This window comes from Heterocephalus glaber, unplaced genomic scaffold, assembly GCF_053883595.1.
Source record: "Heterocephalus glaber isolate CG9 unplaced genomic scaffold, H.glaber_assembly_v1.0 deba00000347, whole genome shotgun sequence".
Lineage (NCBI taxonomy): Eukaryota > Metazoa > Chordata > Mammalia > Rodentia > Bathyergidae > Heterocephalus > Heterocephalus glaber.
Window position 1 is genome coordinate 25746157 of NW_028258143.1, and position 19649 is coordinate 25765805.

Consider the following 19649-nt stretch of genomic DNA (forward strand, 5'->3'; position numbering starts at 1 on the left):
ATCTACTCAATAATTTAACTTTGGTTGAGATATACTCTGATATTTTTATAGTCCTGGGCAAAAAGTATATAGAAAGCACTTGTATTTTACTAAACATTCCAAGACTGAGCCCAAGATTAAGAGCAGATGAACTGAAGGGACAAGTATCTTTGGTCAGTTCTGCAGGATGTTGCCTTAGCAGTTAACACTAGATATTGGGGAAGTCTCAGCTTTGTGATCTTGAGCAAGTTGCTGACATGTTTTGATTCTCGATTTCTTTATCAAATTAGAATAATAATGCCTCATTCAAGGAGTTAAGTTCAGCAAATCATCTGTTACAGTGGACCATTGTTGGAACTCATTAAATGATATGTGCTATCATAATGATGATGGTGATCACAATTAGGACAGAATGTATGTGGCCTAAACTCCAAGACATTTAGAGATTAAAAGGGAAACTTTATCTACATGGTGCCAATGCTGATGCCCACCCTTGTTCTTTTTCAACTACCATCCCTTCCCCTCCATGGAGGTTCTGAGCCACATGTGTGCCATCACAAGTTTTTGATGGATCTAAGAGGTCTAAGTCAGCAAGTGTAATAGGTCTATGAAGTACTAAGACAGAGGAGAGAGGCCACCAGTGTCTCTGGGCCATGTTGATACATGTGTGGATCATGGACCAGTAGGATCAGAGTGGATGAGAGCTTGATCCAAGTTTTCAAGGTCATCCATTCTCACAATAAATCCCTGAGAAGCTATGTCCCTGGGAGAAGCCTAGAAAATCAAAAGCAAGTGACTGTCCCACTAATGGGTGGCAAAAGCTAGGCAGATGTTGGAATAGGGTGAGGAATGACCACAGTAGGAGATGACCAGGTTAGGAATTCTGTCAGGGTACACTGCTTATGAATGCAGTTTACAGACAAGGGAAAAAAAGCCCATGCAGTCCAAATATCAATAGATACTGCATAAGTGTACAACTGAATTTTCTGAACTTTACAGTATTTATATAGATCTAGACCAAGTCTTTGTGGGAAACATAATGTTTCATGTGAAATAGTATGCATTCACATCATCCTAGTACACTGAATTTACTCCTAAATTAAAATTCCATTTAAAGAAATCAGAATCCCTTCTTAATACATTCTAAAGATGCCAAGGAACTAGACTGTGACCCAGTTAATTTAGATGCAGTTGAAAAAATTTCTCTGGAACTCTCAGACCAGTGCTATGTGTTAAAGGTTTTATTTTCTTCATTCTGTCTTTTCTCTTCCAAGAGTTGACTCCTTACCACTTGAGATAGAGCTAAAGCTGACAGAGAGAATGAAAATCCTCTGCGTTTTTGCCCCCAGGAAATGCTGGGCAGGAGATTTTCAAACTATGCTGTCATCAAAGCTAAATGTAACCTTGTTGAGGGGGAAAAAAAAACCCCTTAACTTTCAAACCAACTGCTTGTCAGGACCATTCAACTTACGAAAACAATGTTGGGGAAATAAAAAAGGAAGAAAAAATAGCACTGAATGCACTTCAGTTTGATGTTATTGAGACTTGATGGTCTCATGTTTTGCAATATTAAAGTTAAATATCTTGGTTCACACCCACCTACCACTCCCTTCATGTCCATTAATCTTTGCTCACACTTTTGAAATACACCACTTTCTGTCTTCAGCAATGAAATGAAATATTCCCGGGGTTATAATTGCTTTCCAGTGTTTCTTTTCTCATGTTATTTGATCGCTAAAGATTTTCTCTAAAATGAAAGATATTTAGTGTACACAATCCAATGTACTTTCCTGCTATTTTTAATCTGTTCATGCATAATTTGAAGTGTTGAGTGAGGGAAAAATGGAAATTGAACTCATCTGACTGTGACAGACTTGAAAATTCTGAATACAACTTAAACTTTATTGATGCTTTGAAATTAAAGAAGAAATACCTGGACATGTACATATAACATTTATAACATTTTATGTCCTCATAGCTACAGACAGTGTTTGCTTAAGAATCACAATTGTACTTCAGGAAGAGCAAGAAGAGCATTTTATAAGGAAAAACTGGAACATGCTGAAGCATTCTGCATGGATATAGCTTTTATTTTTAGCCTTTCACCCAAAAAATCATTATTGAGAGACCTGAAATATCTCCAAAAATCATTATATTTGAGTGCCTGGTAGGTCATTTTATAGACTCCCACAGGAGATTATTTGATGGGGGGGGTGCACTCTGTGGACCACAGAGTCATTGGTGAAGTAGATGATCAGAACCTGGTCTCTGTCTCTGTCTTCTGATAGGCAAACTTTCTCTAGTGCACAGAGTTTTAATACATGGCAGAGCAGTCTAGTCCAATAAACTAAAACTAGGATTTTTGAGTTCTCATGAAAATTTTTTTTTTCCAAAACAAAAATCTGATATTCTGAGGATCTCTGGATAATTCATTTTTACCTCTGTGTAAACCATTAAAATCTTCTCTGTGATACCTTGACTTGGATGCATATTTCAAGGGTAATTACATATTGAAGATTGCCAAAACCCAAAGGGATGGATGTGGGATTTAGACCTGAGCTCTATCCAGTCACCTTTGTTCCAATATGAAAAGCTCTTCTTAAAAAAAGAATAAATACATGAGGTAAAGCCATCAGTCAGAGATCACACAGAACCAGACAGTGAGTAGAGAGCATCCATGCTGGTTTATTGGCCAATAAACAGTTCCCACCTGTCACCAAAATATAGAAATCCAGGCCCAGAGAAGCCTAGTGATTGATAAAGTGACCTGAAGGTGACTACTGAAAATTGACAAGGTTTTCATGTTACAACTTTAGGATACCAATGTTTGTTTTCTATAAACATCAATTCCTTACACAAAAATTTTAATAGACATTTAGAGGACAATTATAATGTTATAATTATCATTAGCTGAATATTTAAAATTAATTAATTTTGCAATACTGGAGATCAAACCTAGGGCCTTTTCTCTGAGCTACATACTCAGACATTTTTTATAAAATAATTTTTTGTTTTGAGATAGGATCTTATAAAGTTGCTTGAGGTGGGCTTGAATTTATGGTCCCCCTGCCTCAGACTCACACTGTATTAGGATTATAGGTATGTGTCACCATACTCAGCTTGTCTGAGCATTTCCAATATGCCAAACCTGTTCTCTGTTGGCAATTCATAATTATTCTCATTTGTCATGATCCCCTAGTGGGAATAGGCATCATTAGCTCTACTTTCTAGGGAGAGATACTGAAGCACAGATAAGGATATGAATCTGCTGAAACTAGCCAAGTCAATCACTAGAGCCAGCTAATGCATGAATAGGGTGACTGTCCTCAAAGCTGTGATCGTCTCATCCTACTTCAAGTGGGATGCATACTCATAAGACTTCAGGACTCTACACAAACATGCTCTCCTCCTTGTTCCTAGCTATACCCTCAACTCTGTGCTGGTTTCTTCACTTGCAAAATGAACAGGCACAGGTGACTGGAATAAGTACTTGGGAAAGAAGATGGCTTTGTCTTCTCAGCTGATATAGTGTGACCCTTAGACTTGTGCTTCCTCATCAGTTAGATGGTCACTATCCTGAGTCTTTTACCAGCCTGAGAAGATTTTTTCAAAGAACGAAAAAAGGAAGCATTTGGAAGTCAAGTGCATTTAAGGCATTTAAGGGTGCTTATGACAGTGTTACTAATTTATGACAGTTATAAATTTATGGCAGTGTTATAAATTTCACTTTAGAGTGCACAATGTTGCTCTCACTCCCTTCTGTGACTTGAGCAGGTGAGTCTCATTACTGGTAATCCAACAGTTTCCAATTTAGAAAGCTGTCCAGTTTCTACCTAGATTTTTAGTCTCAATTTAATACTGTTCTCCAGTTATATAAAATTGTACTTGCTAGATAATTTTCTGTAGGGCTCTATGATCATAAATGTGAAAGGCAATGAAAGGTAGGAGGATGCATAAAACAGGTCCCTACTCTCAAAGAGCTCTAGATCAATGTGTGACACCATTTTTGAAACACCCACCTTAAGTTGGAGAACAGCACATGAAAGACTCCAAAAGGAGAAAAAGGTTCTCCCACCTCGACAGATCTAAGGCTGCTTACAGAAGTGTTTGTTTCCTCCACAGTGAGTAAGAGTTGGTAGGTGGGCATTGGAAGGTTATATGGAGTATTCACCACAGAGTCAAGCATGGAGGGGCACAGCACTATGACACAGAATGTCCAGAAACTTGCCAGTGAATTGGTAAGGCTGAGCACAAACTGAGAAAGGAGTATAAGGTGTGATAAAATAGCCAAGAGTCTTGTCATTCAGGGTTGTACAGAAACAAGACACTGAAATTTTATCGCGAAAGTACCTCACATCAATGTCATCTTTCTTTTTCCTAAATGTAGAATTCATTGCTCACCTGTCTTTGGTCAGGTAAGAATGTATCACATCACTTCGGGCTGGGCATTTAGCTCAGTGGTTCTGCCACCTGCTTCACAAGCATGAGGTCCTGAGTTCAATCCCCGGTACCAAAAAACAAACAAACAAACAAAAAAGAATGTATTACCTCATAATTTGACTTCACCTCTGATTATGTATTGAGATATGTTGTTTTTAGTCCCATGACACCACTTACTTTACTTATCTAAAAGAAAGATGAGGAGCTTTAACTATGATTTGGCAGTTGTTTAAATGGGTGGCCATATATCACCTCTGTTTTTGCTTGATTTAAATATTTGTTAATCTTAGAGACTGATTTCTGAGCTTCCCAGGTCTTCAGAATAACAAAATAGTCAATGAAACCAGAAATCTTGTTGCAGTCTTTTATTTCTACTTTCCTTTCTGTTCACCAGATATATTACAGCTACATTTTCTTCCTTTATTGTTCAATTCCCATTATTTTAGTTCAGGCCTTTATTATATCTTCTTTCCTATTTCTAAATCTCTGGTTGAGTCTTCTTGCCACCAATCTCTTATCCTTACTACCATTTCCACTCAGACACAGACACACACCTACCAGCTCCATCCTCCAAACTGATACAAGAGTAAACTTTCTAAAATGCAAGTTGGTGGATCTCTCTTGTCCAAAGCAATGTTTCCTTGCTTTTAAGCTTATCTAAAAACAAAAACACAGCAGACCCTAATTTAATATGCCTCCATTTAAAAAATACAATATGTAAGCACTACAAAGGCATTTTTCTACAGTGTGCTGTCCCACCCTACCTCCTCTATTTTAATGTTCTGAGAGTTATGTTCCCTGTTCTTCTTGGGATTCACCAGTCTGTGTGCCAGATAACAAGATGCATCCAACAATGTGCTTAAATTGCTTGTTGACCATAAGAAAAATACACACTTGGAAGTATTTTTTGTGAGTCTTGGAATATAGGTAAAACATCAACAGAATAGTTTTTGGTAAAGAATTACCCTGTGAATAGATGATAAATTGTTAAAACCACATGGATAGTAAAACTCTAAAGGGAATGGTACAGGATACAAGGAATATCATTTTTAAGCCATTGTCTGATATTTAAGATGTTCAACTTGAATCTAAGAAGGAGAAAATGATTTAAAAATTAATCTAATTAACATGTGCCAATTATGTGCCAATCAATGGGACAGATATTTTCCAAGAATTTTCTCATTGTAATCTCCCAAGAAGCTCACACAGTCTTTATTCCCATTGTACACAGAGAAAACAGGTGAAGTAATTTCCCAAAGGATATGTAATTAGTAAGTTGCATAGTCAGGATCTGAATTCAGAGTGGGCCAAATTCCAATGTCTGGACTTTTTCCAAATACATTACCATTTTCAACACACACGCACACACACACACATCAGATTTTGCTCTTGAAGAACCACTTCTTCTGTTCCCAGGCTTCCATTATTTTCTTATGCACAAAGATGAATAAATGTCAGTAGTTGTTCAAATTATTTCACATATTTAATGCATGCAATCACAAATGGTTGTTGATCTCACTAGTTTTAATATGAGCCAGCTAAACAGTCCTCAATCTTTCTCTCTCCATATATATGTACATATATGTATACATATCCATACGTATGCATATATACTTGTATGTACATATAAACACATATGTATATACGTGTACATATATGTACACGTCTTTTTAATATATCATTTTTCCTTAATTTCAATGAGCATATTGAAATTTTAGAGAGATTTATTACTTCTTTTAGGAACACTGCCCAGGCCCACATAAGATGAACAAGGTTTTATGAAAGTATGTGGATTGATTGAGCTGCACTTTAAGATCATGATTTCCTGAGTAACAAAGATTTTCAGTATAATTTAGGACCACTCAAGGCAGGATCATGATTAGCTATTGGAAGTTTAGTTCCATTGTGTTCAAAATGAATAGAAATCTACTGAGAAAGACACAGTTCTGGAGGAGAAATTCTCAATTCTGATGAGAAATAAATTGAAAGAAGCATCATCTTTAAAATCTTCTATATCACTCTATTAATTTAATATTCTATGCATAATAATGTGAACAATACACTCTTTAAAGTACAATGACATCATCTCTACTTTTAAATTTTAAAACTTTTTTCTCTCATATTATTACTATTTTCTTAACCTGACTATACCACCCTATCCATTTATTTATTTAGCTTGCTTAAAAATGCCATAAAATCTGAACCCTATGGCACTGTACTTTAATGGTGTGTGTGTGTGTGTGTGTGTAGTGTTAGGAAAGAGGGGATGTGTCTTAATGACTTTCCTTGTCACTGGGACAAATACTCAATACAATTTAAAGAACAAGAAATTTATTTTGGCTCATGTTTCAGTAGTCTCAGTCCTTGCATGGTCAGCTGGTTCCAAAGCAGTCTGGCGTGGCACAGGGCCATGATGGAAGAATACCTGCTCACCTCATGGCTGTGGGATGCAGACAGAGTGGAGGGAGGACCTGGGAAGGGAGATGCACCCTTGTAGCTTACCCCACAGTAACCCACTCTTCCAACCAGATCCTCTCTCCTAACTGCAAGTCAGCTATAATAACGCTCTAGTCCTGTTGCTTTCCAAACATACAAGGCTTTGGGCCACTTTAGATGTAAACTGTAAGAGGCTATATAGAAGCAGAGTTGAATTCAGGGGGAAAAAAATGTCATAGAAGTAAAACTCTAATTTTTCAATGATTTGCTTTTCATGAGTCTCTTCTAAAATCCTCCAAAATTTTCTAACAACTACTCTTAGCTTCTCACAGTCCAGAAATTTTTAATCCTTCACATTTATGAATCTTACCATTTCTACCCCTATTATAAAAGGTTTCAAGTTCTCTAGGTAGTTCAGTTCAGCTATGAAGGATCACTTTTAATTCTAAGGGTTTTATTGCCTTGCCATGTTTGAGTTTGAATACATCAAAGTGATGCTAGTGGAATTGTAGTCCTCAGTTTTCTGAATAAAGCTGATCCCCACAGCAGCCCCCTGACCTTGACCTCCAAACTGAGACCATCAATGACTTTGTGCTTAGCATGGACATGTCAAGTACAAGTAAGGCCTTCTCTGCCCTCCTCATGATGCCACATCCAGAACCTGAGCTTACAGTTGGCATTCCCAGTAAGTCTTTTTGTAGGAAAAACAGTTTTAAAGGATGGTTTAAAGAAGTAGAGCCTGGTGGCGAATTAACTGAGAAGACCATTGCAAAATCCTAACATGATATTTGAAAAAACTTGAAATACAATCAAATTTTGAAAAAGAAAAAAAGTGAATTCAAATATAAGAGGTTTTTCTAAGGAAAAAGAAACAAACACAGTAGGGCATGTGCCTTTTATCCTTTTATTTATAGAAGATTTATTGAACATATGTGTAGTCCAAGATACTAAGTGCTAGGGATAAACAAGTTCCAGTTCAGCATGCCCCTTTATATTCTTCAAATCATTAGCACATTATGTGTCTCTCTTCTGAGGCGGCTGAGGAAACGTTTGTTGAATTACATTGTCATTGATAAATTAGATTCGAGGATAGAAATGGAAAATAATAAAGCAAAGCAGTCTGATAAGAAAAAAAAAATTCCTTACCTGAGAATCACAAGAAAGCGAAACAAAACAAAAATCAGTGGCAGAATAAAAAAAAAAAAAAAAAAAAAAAGATAGGATCATCTGAGAGGACAGCAATTTAGCAAAAGTTACCTTGGAGCCACTGGGCAGATGCTGTGCTTGTTCATCCTTTTCTTTTTCTTTTTTTTTTTTTTTCTGGTACTAGGGATTGAGCCCGAGGCATTTGCCCTGAGCTACATCACCAGCACCCCCCCCCCTTTTTTTTTCTTTTTCTTTTTCTTTTAAGAGAAGGTTTCTCTTAAGTTGCCCAAACTGGGCTCAAACATGGCAGCCTTCTGCCTCAGCCTCTGGGGACGCTGATTACAGACCAACATCACAGCCCCAGCTGTAAATCTTAATTGTCACTTTCCACGGAGGAACAGATTTCTCCCCACAGCTGAATGGCTTGTGCTGTTGGGAAGTGGGACCCAGCTGGAGAAGGGGGGGACTCTGAGGGCGGGACTTGGGAGGGTTTATCTCCGGCCTGTACCCATCAGCCCTGCATTACTCCCTGCCTTCTCTCACCCTGTTTCCGGAGCCCAACACAAAGCCACTTCTTCCAGCGCTCCTGTGCCCTGTGGGCTGTCACAGAAGTAAAGTCTGAAGCCATGGGCCAGATCATGCCTCTCCTGAAGTAGCAGCTTCGTCCTAGCCTCGAGGAAGCTTAAGAAGCTGCCTAAGTTGGAGGAGGAGTGACATGGACCACTCGGGCCGTCTGGGCTCCAGGATTGTCCTTCCCGGGCTGTGACTCAGCCGCGGCCTCAGGAGTGGCAAGGGGTCGGAAAAGGCAGCGTGCAAAGTCGCCCTGACCTGAACTCAGAGTGGAGCGCAGACCTTGAGTCCCTGCTCACAGTCTAGAAACTGGAGAGCCCTGGCCCAGAGGGCAGAGGAGCTGCCCAGGGAAGCCACTGTCCCGACAGCAGACACGGAGGCCCCAAGAGCAAGGCTACTGCTCCTAGCTTGCTCCTTTGTGGTGCTGGAGATTGAGCCTAGGGTGTTCACACTGAGCATACCCCAGCCATTTCTACTTCATTATTTTGAAATTTTTCTTTGTTCATTTAGTACTTATTTATTTTTTTATTTTGGTCCTGGGGATTGAACTGAACTACATCCCCAGCCCTTTGTAAATTTTGAGACAGGGTCACACCACGGAGTCACTATTGCCAGGTGGGGATTTGTAATACTCCTACCTCAGCCTCCCAGAGTGCTGGGATTATAGGTGAGCACTACCCTGCCCCATCTTTACCTTGGTCTTTTTTTTTTTTTCTTTTTACAATTTTCTTTCTTTCTTTCTCTCTCTTCTTTCTTTCTTTCTTTCTTTCTTTCTTTCTTTCTTTCTTTCTTTCATCTCTCTTTCTTTCCCTCCTTTTAATACATTTTTGCATTACATAATGATTACATTCACTGTAAGGAATTGCTACATGTATATAACACATTTCAATTTTTTCTCCTTCCCTCCACCCTGCTTTTATTTCTCCAGCATCAGATTAATTTACTAAAGTTAATTATCATATATACAGATCAATAACTAGACTAATAGGCCAAAGAACATATAAAACCTAAGGCAATTGTATAAGTCAAGGTACACTTTTAGATACATTATCCACACTGGATTATAATATTTTTATTCTAATTCTCTCTTTTCCTATTATCTGTCTTTTATTTCATGCTTTATAGATACAGTACAGTAAGCTTTTCATATGAGAGAAACCATGCGTTACTTAAATTTATGTGTCTGAGTTCCTTCACTTATTGGGTTTAAAGGCAATGTCAACTCCTGTAAGGAGGGAAGGTTTAATTCAGTCAGGCTTTTCCTCTGGGAAGACTCCAGAGCCTTCTAGTTGACCCCTAAGCAGGATCAGGCCCTCTTCTGGATGCCTGCTGTGATCCCATATGCCCCTCACCAATCATTGTCTCAGGCAGAGAGTGATATGTTCACCTCAGCCATGCTTGAGGGTTTTGCTGGACTGTTTTCACTGTCTCTAAAGCCTGATAGAAGCCCTCCATCTTATATGTGCTCAGTTAAAGTGAGTGGACGGGACAAGTGAGAAGTAACTTGTATTTTGTGGCTGAGGATTTGGAGATACAAAAAGGTAAAATGAGACCACATTCACAATGCAGATAGAAAGAGGCCCAGGGCTCCTGGATATTAGGCTAATGTTTTTTGTTTGGTTTAATTTTTTGAGATGTTTTGCATGTAATTGTTCATAAATGAAAGCAGGAGTTTGTTGGCTTTGGGTTTGAATGGAGAGTTTTATGCATACAATGTGACTTTCTTTATGTTTTAAGTAGATATTTGGTTTCTTGGGCTCAAGGCCCATGTCTTTGACTTTATTGTACCCTCTCAAAATAAAGAGGCTAACCATAAGTATCCATCAGGTGATCAAAAAACAAGTATTCTGCCCTGGGGATGTAGCTCAATGGTTCTGCCGCTTGCCTTGCAAGTGCAAAGTCCCAAGTTCAATCCCCAGTACCAAAAAAAACAAGTATTCCAATAATTTGGAGATGGATACCAGGACAGAGAAGGTTTGACCTTCTCTTTGTGACTCATTTCAGAGAGCTATTGTGCTGGGTCTGCTCATTAAGAAGTAATTTACCTTTGAGGTTTCATGGGAAGAAGGTGGGTGGAGTCCAAATCAAGAATGATATTGCACAATTTATTTTTGCTGTTTGCTTAGTGAAATTATAGGTAACAAAGGGAAAAATAAATGAAGCTAAAAGAATGAGCTATCACTTCTAAGCACTGTTGTAGGCACTCTACAAAATGCACGCTTTATGTCTCTTAAACAAAGTAGGCCATTAAGCGTGCAATGCTAAGAGGAATTTTATCTCACCTATAAATACAAGTGAACCTTTGAAGCTCCAAATCCCCATACGCAGACAATTTACTGTGGTAATCAAAGCCATACACACAATTTCAGTTCAGTACCATATGTAACTCTATTGGTATTTTAATAATAATGAATAAAAATCTATTTTGGCAACAAAAATGTTACTTAAAGTAGAATCACCTTAAAAGTCAATAATAATTTCTATGAAGCCATGCAAATATCATATTTATGCAGAATTATTTTTTGTGCCTCTACCTTTTAATTAATGTGAAAGAAGACATTTACCATTTAACAGTACACATATATTTAAAGGACAAATTATCCCTACTTCTTCAGCTTGAAAATGTAAAACAAAGGATTTGAGTATGCAGGAAAATATTCATAAACAAGCCCATATGTTTCGTTTTTCTCTTCTTACCTTTTTTTCTTTTGTCATTCCTTTTTTGCTTCTTTACCTTTGAAGAAAAGGGGTTAGGAAAAGTTATGGGAGGAAGAAATAAGGAAAGAAAGGAGAGTCAAATACTGCTTGAAATTTATAGACCACTTGTCTATTTCTTTCCTCTTATCCAGGAATGAAACTATTTCTTTCCTTTTGCAAAAGAAAGTAAAACAAAGAAAGAGAGGGAAGAAGGGAAGGAGGGAGGGAGGGAGGGAGGGAGGGAGAGAAGAGAGAGTGGACAAGTCAACCATGAAAACAATTATCAGGAAGAATGATGGAACTAATAATCATCAACCTTCTGCTGTGATGGGATACAACTGGCTCTATAGTCAACAGCACAAAGTGAATAGAAATTTTCTGGTCCAGACTTGCCCCATAATGGGCAGTCCTGTCACCTCCCTAAGTCTTCATCTCATCATTTGTAAAGCAAAAGGCTTGAATTCCACAATTTCAGAAATTCATCCTGGTTCTGATTCTTAGTATTCTATGAATATAAAGTTATTTGCAAATAGACCTGGAGTTATGTAAGCAGTTATGAACTAAAGACCTAGAGGTGTTTTGGTCAAACACACAAGTATGGATTTTTATCTACACAAGGGTGAAGTGCAGATGCAGTGGCTTTACAGTGAAATGACACCATACTTATTTATTGAAGGAAAATGAAGAATCATAAATCAGATTTAAATAAAGAATGTCATTTTTAAAATACCCTTTTGACTTTGCCTGCATTTTGGGAGAAAAAGGTTCACAAAAGGAAGGTTTCAAGAGCTCCTTTTGAGAATTTTTTTTATGTCAATGTATTCATGACATTTGGCTCATTCTTGGAAACAATTCTTGAGGAAGTCAGGAAGGTCTATCTCAAGTGATCCCAGTGGAAGTGGATATAAGAGAAAACTGATATTTTGTCTTTCTCAGTATTTTTCCCTAACCTTCAAAAATCTTCCATTGGATCTTGTTTTTTTCACTCATCCTTCTTCTTGCTCCATTAAACACTGATGAATGCACACAAACACACACACATACACACACACACACTCTTCTGGAGGAAGCAAATGCTGCATTTAGTGTGATGTCAGAAGGCTGAATTGTCAGAAGACTGAATGCAAGTGGAGCCTGAAATCCAATGACAGTGGGGTTTCTTTAAGGGATCTCAAAGGGCAAGTGGAGTAGGTGGTTCTTCCTTTCCTTATTTCCCCGCCATATGCTCATGTGCTGTACAAGCTGCCCACCCTCAAGGGCAGCATGGCTCTGCCATCCCTCAGCCCTTTAATTCCTTTCCTCTTTATCTTCTCCTACTCATCTGGCCCACTGCAAACCTTCAGGAGCATTATCTGTGACACTAATTCCCAGGCATGTTTCATGGCACAGAAATGAGATCCCAGAAATAAAATTGTTAAAATAGTTGCTCTCAATTGCAATAAGATATTGCTGACAATTCACAGACTGCTTCCTATTCTCATTTTGGGTTTCATACTTTACAAGCAGAGCCACCCTCCTGTATTTTCATTCCATCCTTAAAATAATTGTATGGCTGGATATGGGAAAATTCTTAATTCTGTGGACCACTGAAATAAAGCTTAGTTCACTTGAATGTTTTATCTCAAGCCACCAAGGCAAGAGAAGAAACAAACATGGGGAACAGGATCTCCTAGGTCTAGGATATACTAAATCATGAAACAAAGAAAAATAAAAACTAATGATTAGCTAGGCATGGTGTTGCGTGCCTATAATCCCAGTACTTTGGGAGGTTGAGACAGAAGGATGACAAGGTTAAGACCAGCCTGGGAAACTTACCAATTTAGGAAAAAACAGGGAAGGGCATATAGCTCATTTTGAAGTCTGTGGTTTCAGCTTTAGTATCCTACTTCTCAAATAAACCTAATTCTTTTTCTCAGGTGCCTGGGTCATTTCCCCTCTGCTTTAGGAATAAGGAACACATCGGAAATCATACCTGCTTTTGGAGTTAGGAGTCTTATATGGCAAAGTCTTAACTCCCAGTGACCAGGGATAATTTGAGAAAAGACCTGATCTATTCTCTTTTTAAGTGAAGGTGTCAAGAGTTGTTCACATGATGTGGAGATGACAGAGGGACCTAATTCCTTGCTCTAGATAGAGAGGGAGATCATCATTCTTCTTCCTGATGTGGAAATTTCCCATGCCTCTCATTTTTAGGAGCAGATCAGAAGTTCAGATTATCCCTCCAAAAGCCCCTCTTGAAGCACACAGGGTCTACAAGGACAGGAGTAGCTCAGAAATCTCCTCTGAGCCTTTGCCTTGAGCAGGGATCTTTTTTTTTTTTTTTTGATGAATTTGCGAATTTCCCAAGTGGAAACAGAAGCAGAGATACAAGGTGGGCAGAGTTCAGAAGAGGAGAAAGACAGGGGTGGGAGCCTGGCAGCTGTCCCTGATCTCCACAGGCTCCAGCAACTCTCTGTCACCAACGGCACTGCTTGAGAGGGACAGAGGCAGTTGCTGGACGAGATGGTATAGGTTGGTGGCCTAGACTGTGCACCTTGAGGAACCCATTTTATGGCTGTGCTGTAAGCTTAGTGAAAAATTTCTAGACTGTCTCGTTCATTGATGCATTTTTGTATAGTCTGAAGTTTTTCAGGTCTGAGACTCTGTCTTACCCACATCTACCCCTAAAGCCTCTTCATGGACAAACACAAAAGAAGACTTTGTAAATATTTGGACTGAATTAATTTTAAATGATTATGTAAATTCCATTTCTACTATTCCATAGTAATTTTTAAGAATTTACATATTTGAACCCAAAAACCCCTTTAATAAGAGAAAAACTGAATCCTGGGGTTGTTTCCTGAGCAATGTATGACCTGAGTTAACTTGAAATTTCTACATGTCAATCTGCTACAGCACAACATGTACATTGTAAAAATAACTGGTTAAGTATACAATAAGAACTTTATATAAGCAAGGGCTTGGGGAGAAATAGGCCTAAGGAGACAACTCACAAATATCATCAACATACATAGAAATACCTTAAGAACTTAATAAGAATGATAACATCACTGTATACATGTTAAACATTTAAGAAATGCCTAAGTAGTATAATAAATATATCTCTTAGCCTTGAAACTATTTGCAGTTTGGTGGACCTGACTGCTAGGAAGGCTGAGAGTTACTGTGAGATGATAGAGGGGTTTTGAAGTGGGGAGATGGTTACAACCACAGACGTTGATCTCAGTGACTGTGTGTGTGCATGCGCGTGTACTCGCATTTTGAATAGTCCTGTAGGTTTCATTTTTCCACACTTGTGCTTCTTGATGATAAAAGAGTCATAAGCAAATTTAAGATCAGCATCATGTTCAAACTATTTCAAAATATATAGAGTAACAAATGTGTGTTTTCAACCAAGTGCTTTGAAGTGTGTGTGTGTGCTGCTCCATTCACCTGCATGCTACAACAAGAGTACAAATGACACATCTCTGCATCCTATTCGCAGATTATCCATAACCACCAAGGTGCCTTTCCTGTGATTTTTATATTATTCCTCTTCAGTGAGGATGTGGCTCTGTTTGGTGTTTGTCAAATACCTCAAAACATTTTTCAAACATTTTTGTTTGAGAGAAACTCAAAATACACTTTGCCAGTTGATTTTCTAACACACTTAACAAACAAGAATTTAATCCTTATGTGTCTAATTAATTTCCCTGCAATTAGCTGAATACAGCTCAGAACTTCCTAGATAAACAAGCATGATACTATGTAAATATTCTTTTATAAAAAGTCAAAATAATTACTCCTGAGAGCCTTTACTGTGTGAAGTTTACCTTGAAACTAAACAGCACATTTCAAATTTGTTTTGTATGAAGTATATCTAAATTTTATGAGGTCATTTGTCAATGTCTTGCAATATCAATGTTGTACAGAATGGAAAAAAATAGGAAAAAAATTTGAGTGCTATGGGGTTAACTGATTGATTCATTGATCTTTCTCTTCGTTTCTTCTCTCATGACTCACTATCTCACTCTTCCAACAAACTTTTTATCCAGAAGTATCACACCCATAGTGTTTGCTGGAGGACCACAAAGATGTGCCTCTTGGTGAGAGATACAAACTAATAAATGAGTTAGTATAGAACATTATGGTGACCAAATGTCTTAATCTGCTGTGTGCTTCTGTAACAGAATACTTGAGACTAGGTTACTTATAAACAGATATTTTTTGGCTCACATTTCTGAGGGCTGGGAAGTTCAATATCAATGTGCCAGCATCTAGGAAGTGTACACTTGCGGTGTCGTTACATAACAGAGGGCAAGAAGGTGAGACCACACTCATGAGAGTCCTTTAATCAAGGCATTAAATCAGCCTACAATGGTGGAGCTCTCAGGGCTTAACCACCTCTTTTTAAAAAAATTCTTTTATTGGTACATTTTAGGTATGCAGTAAGTTTACATTTATCACTGGGTGCTTGTACCTGTACATGATGTATCTTAGTTCTTATTTTTTTCCCCATTACCTGTGCACCCTTCACCCCTTCCACCCTTCCCTATTTACATAGATTTTGTTTCCATATTTTTTTCTTTTCTCATAATTTTTCCTTTCCCTTCTTTCCCACCTTTTAGTACTGTTACAGTGGAGATATAGATCTTTAACATGAGGTCTGGAGAGTGTGAAAATTCCATCTCTACAAGAACTGACTAGTCACAATGTTAACGTCAACCTGGAGAGACAACTGTGTTGTCAAGACCACCTCTTTGCCTGTGGTCCTGCCCTGTCTCACATTATGACATTATCAGATGAGCTTTAGAAAGCTTAATTGTCACATTTAAGGACAGCTGAAAGTATAACTACTGAGGTGACTGTCATATTTGAGATTGTTCAAAATCCGAAACTATTATCTATTGCTTCATGGACTATAAACGAGCTATTAGAATAAGTAATGCATTTTCCGGTGATTTTTCACACAATCGAAAATAAATTAGTTAAAATTATCCTCTTCCTCTAGATATAATTATTACAGAGGTCTTTAGGACAGAAGATGGGAGAAAGTTAAACAATGTTCCTCTTCTTCAATGTTCTCACTTTTTCTAGAACTAGCACAATAGCAGTGATTTAAGGCTTTGTATAAATTGTCCTTTAAAAGGGTGAATGGTAGCTGGAAATTTGAGTCAGATAAAAATAGGTGAGAATTATGTCTATGCTAGTTTCTATTGTTGTGACATTGGACAAACTCCTGGACATCTCTAAACTTCTCTCTTTCTGTGAAAAGTTTTTCTTGTCCATTGGGGGTGTTGTGAGAAGTATATGCAGGAATTTAAGAAACAAGTAGTACAAACCTTAGAGGAAGTGCTTCAAAAATAATGGTAGATAACATCATGATGTCTCGCTTCATGGAAAGGCTTTTCTAACAGATTCTGCCCTATCTCTTTCTGTCTCCTTCCTAACACTGTAGACAACTGTGATGATCCACTAGCATCACTGCTCTCTCCAATGGCTTTTTCCAGCTCCTCAGACCTCACTGGTACTCCCAGTCCAGCTCAGCTCAACTGGAGAGTTGGTAAGTAGAGTGATCAAACTTCTACAGTCAAGGACAAAATAGGGACACAGTGAATCCTTGGGAAAAGTGATTGTGTCCATCTGCTGGGATCAGGTCCAAAGATAGAGTTCAGAAAAAGATGTGGGAGGAGATGGGTAGAGTGTAATGCAACCATACATCTAAACACAAGATTGCTCACATGTCTGACTAGTGCTCCTCCAACCGCAGAATTCATTTGGATTTATCAGAAGAGGAGTTTTGTGAAAATCACTTTTTAAAATGCATTCACTTTATTATCATATTTGATGTATACAACATAAATAACATCAGAAAGATATTATTGTGGTTTATAAAAGATGACATTCATTAAAATTTTTCAATAACCTTAAAGTAACTACAACATTAATATTGCTGTTTTAAAAAATCTTGGAGCACACAATTAATAAAATCAAGATTATAAATCATCTACAATCTTGCCAACTACATAAAACTGAAATTAAATGCTTAATGTCTTTACACTATGTGAAGATCAGAGTACATTGCTTGAGTAGTCTATTTTAGCAAATGGATTCACTACTATGATTGAAAAGGGTTGCAGTTTGAAAGCAGAGAGCCTTAGAAACTAAGCAATCGGCCTTCAAATGCTGGCTATAACACTGATAGGCTTGGTGAATTTCTATGAATTACTTACCTTTCCCATTCTTTGTTTCTTATCAATGAAGTAGTGTGACATGCTCACCTGGCTGCTTTACTTGCAGAGTGAGACTGGCTTCCCCTGTCTAAAAGATCTTTCCACTGCAAGATTGAAAACTGGGAGTGGATCCAGGAGGTCCACTTTCCATTTCAGGAGGAAAAAAATGTCAGGAGACTTTCACACCATGTCCTACAGGGATTCCAGGGACCACTTCTTAAAATCCCAACCAAATGAAGTGCAGCAGAAAGCATTCATGCTCAGTACCTGAGGGAGTTTCTGGGGAAAGCTGTGGGTTTTGTTCATTTGAAGTCAGTGTGCCTTGACCCAAAGCTAGCATGTGTGTGGACGGAGAGGAGACCTCCTTCTCTTGCAAGTAGAATCTGAATCAGCATGACTGAGCAGTGAGCAGATAGAGTCACAGAGTTAAGGTGCCCTATAGCTCATGCTTTGGCACAGCACCTAGGGTGTTGATAGCCTCCCTGTCATTCACTGGACCCTCACCCCAGCCTCATGGGGAAGCAGGCCCAGGCTCCAGGGTTCCAGGGTTCCAGGGTTCTCATTCTAGGGCTGTACACTTGAATTACCAGAGAGCTTGATGGGAGTACTGCCTGAGCCCTTCTCCCACGTATTCCCAAATAATCATAGGGGATGAAACTTAATAAGAATATGGATCAAGTGAATAAATAAAACCTTTCTGGGTGATTTGAAAATGCAAGAAGAGTTGCAAACCACAAAACTGGATGAATTCTTGAATAACAAATCCTTCCGTGACTATTTATTGAGTACCTGCTATGTGATAGGCACTGTGTTAGAACCCTAAAATACAGGTGGCAAACATAGGTACACTTTTCATAAGGAGCTTACAGGGATAGCACAGATTGCTATATAATTCCAACTTACAATACTAATTAATGACTAGTATTGTTTATTAGTGCTAATATTGATATAATTGCTTTGTATGGATATTACATGTGGCTATACATATAAGTGTGTGTAAAAATAAATAATACATATATTTTACAGTACATAATAGGACATAAATATATACAGAGATTTAAGTATATAAGAGTAGTTGAATATATAGAGAGCAAGGGTCATATTAGAGGATTGATATTTACAAGAATGAATCTTCTCCATATATATATATATATATATATATATATATATATATAGTAATAGCTTCTGTTTGCAAACAACTTAGTTCAAAAACAAAAGTGTTCAGCAAAATTTTGTTTCCATTTTCAAACTCTGCATTGGGTGATAAACACGACCATAGCCATCTTCCCCACACAAATACAAATGCAGCCAACTTCCTCCAAATCATAAAACAAATTAAGTTTGTAAACCAAGGTACCAACCACTCTATATAATACAAACATGTACATTTTATATATATATATACACATATATATGTATATATATATGTGTGTGTGTATATATATATGTCCTTGTCCCTCAGTATCAATGAGGTACATATTTGTTCCACAACCCCTGTGGGTACCTAAACACATGATGGGTGCACAAGTGCCTTTTGTAAAATGATACAGAGCTTCCTATAACCTATATACTTCCTCTCATCTATCTAATACCATGTAAATGTCATCTAAATGCATAGTTGGTATAATATATTCTTTAGGGAATCATAAATGACAAGGAAAAATGTTTGTGTGTATTCAGACCATGAGCAAAGTATTTAAATATTTTCCACTTTTATTTGATTGAACCTACAAATGTACCTGAAAACACAAATATTGTACCATATATGTATATATGAAGGATAAAGTCACTCGGTGTTTGTAAAACATGTAAGCTATATAAACATATAGAGCATATATATCATCGACAATACAGATGTTATTATAAAACATAGAAATAATTATGTTAATGTTGAGGATAAATTTTGTCATATGTCTGGATAGGTAAATGTAAAATTAGTAAGTCAAAGAGAAAAACTATAGCTTTAACTGATAGGGGAAATACAAGCACAAGCTATGTTATTTTTGTCCTTCTCAAATCAGATCTATATCCTGTCTGCCCAGTGTCAGGACCTGGAAGTAATTACAGCCCTGAACACTCATTTTCCATGTGGATTCTTTAAATCTCCCCTTTCATTTATGAAAGTCATCAAATGTATCCTGAAGAGCAAGATGTATCCCCATGTATGAA

At 37.7% G+C, this 19649-nt stretch overlaps 1 protein-coding gene across 5 annotated transcripts in view; it reads left to right on the forward strand.

Moving 5' to 3' along the window:
• Positions 1–19649, forward strand: part of Cntnap5 (contactin associated protein family member 5) — an 874588-nt gene that overhangs the window by 175417 nt on the left and 679522 nt on the right. For 4 of the 5 annotated variants that reach the window (XM_087198285.1, XM_021236419.2, XM_004836022.3 and 1 more), the window contains one exon: positions 16706–16810. The exons of the other annotated variant lie outside the window; for it this stretch is intronic. In XM_087198285.1, coding sequence (XP_087054411.1) covers positions 16706–16810 — 105 coding nt within the window. The remainder of the gene's footprint in view (positions 1–16705; positions 16811–19649) is intronic. 5 annotated transcript variants of the gene reach the window in all.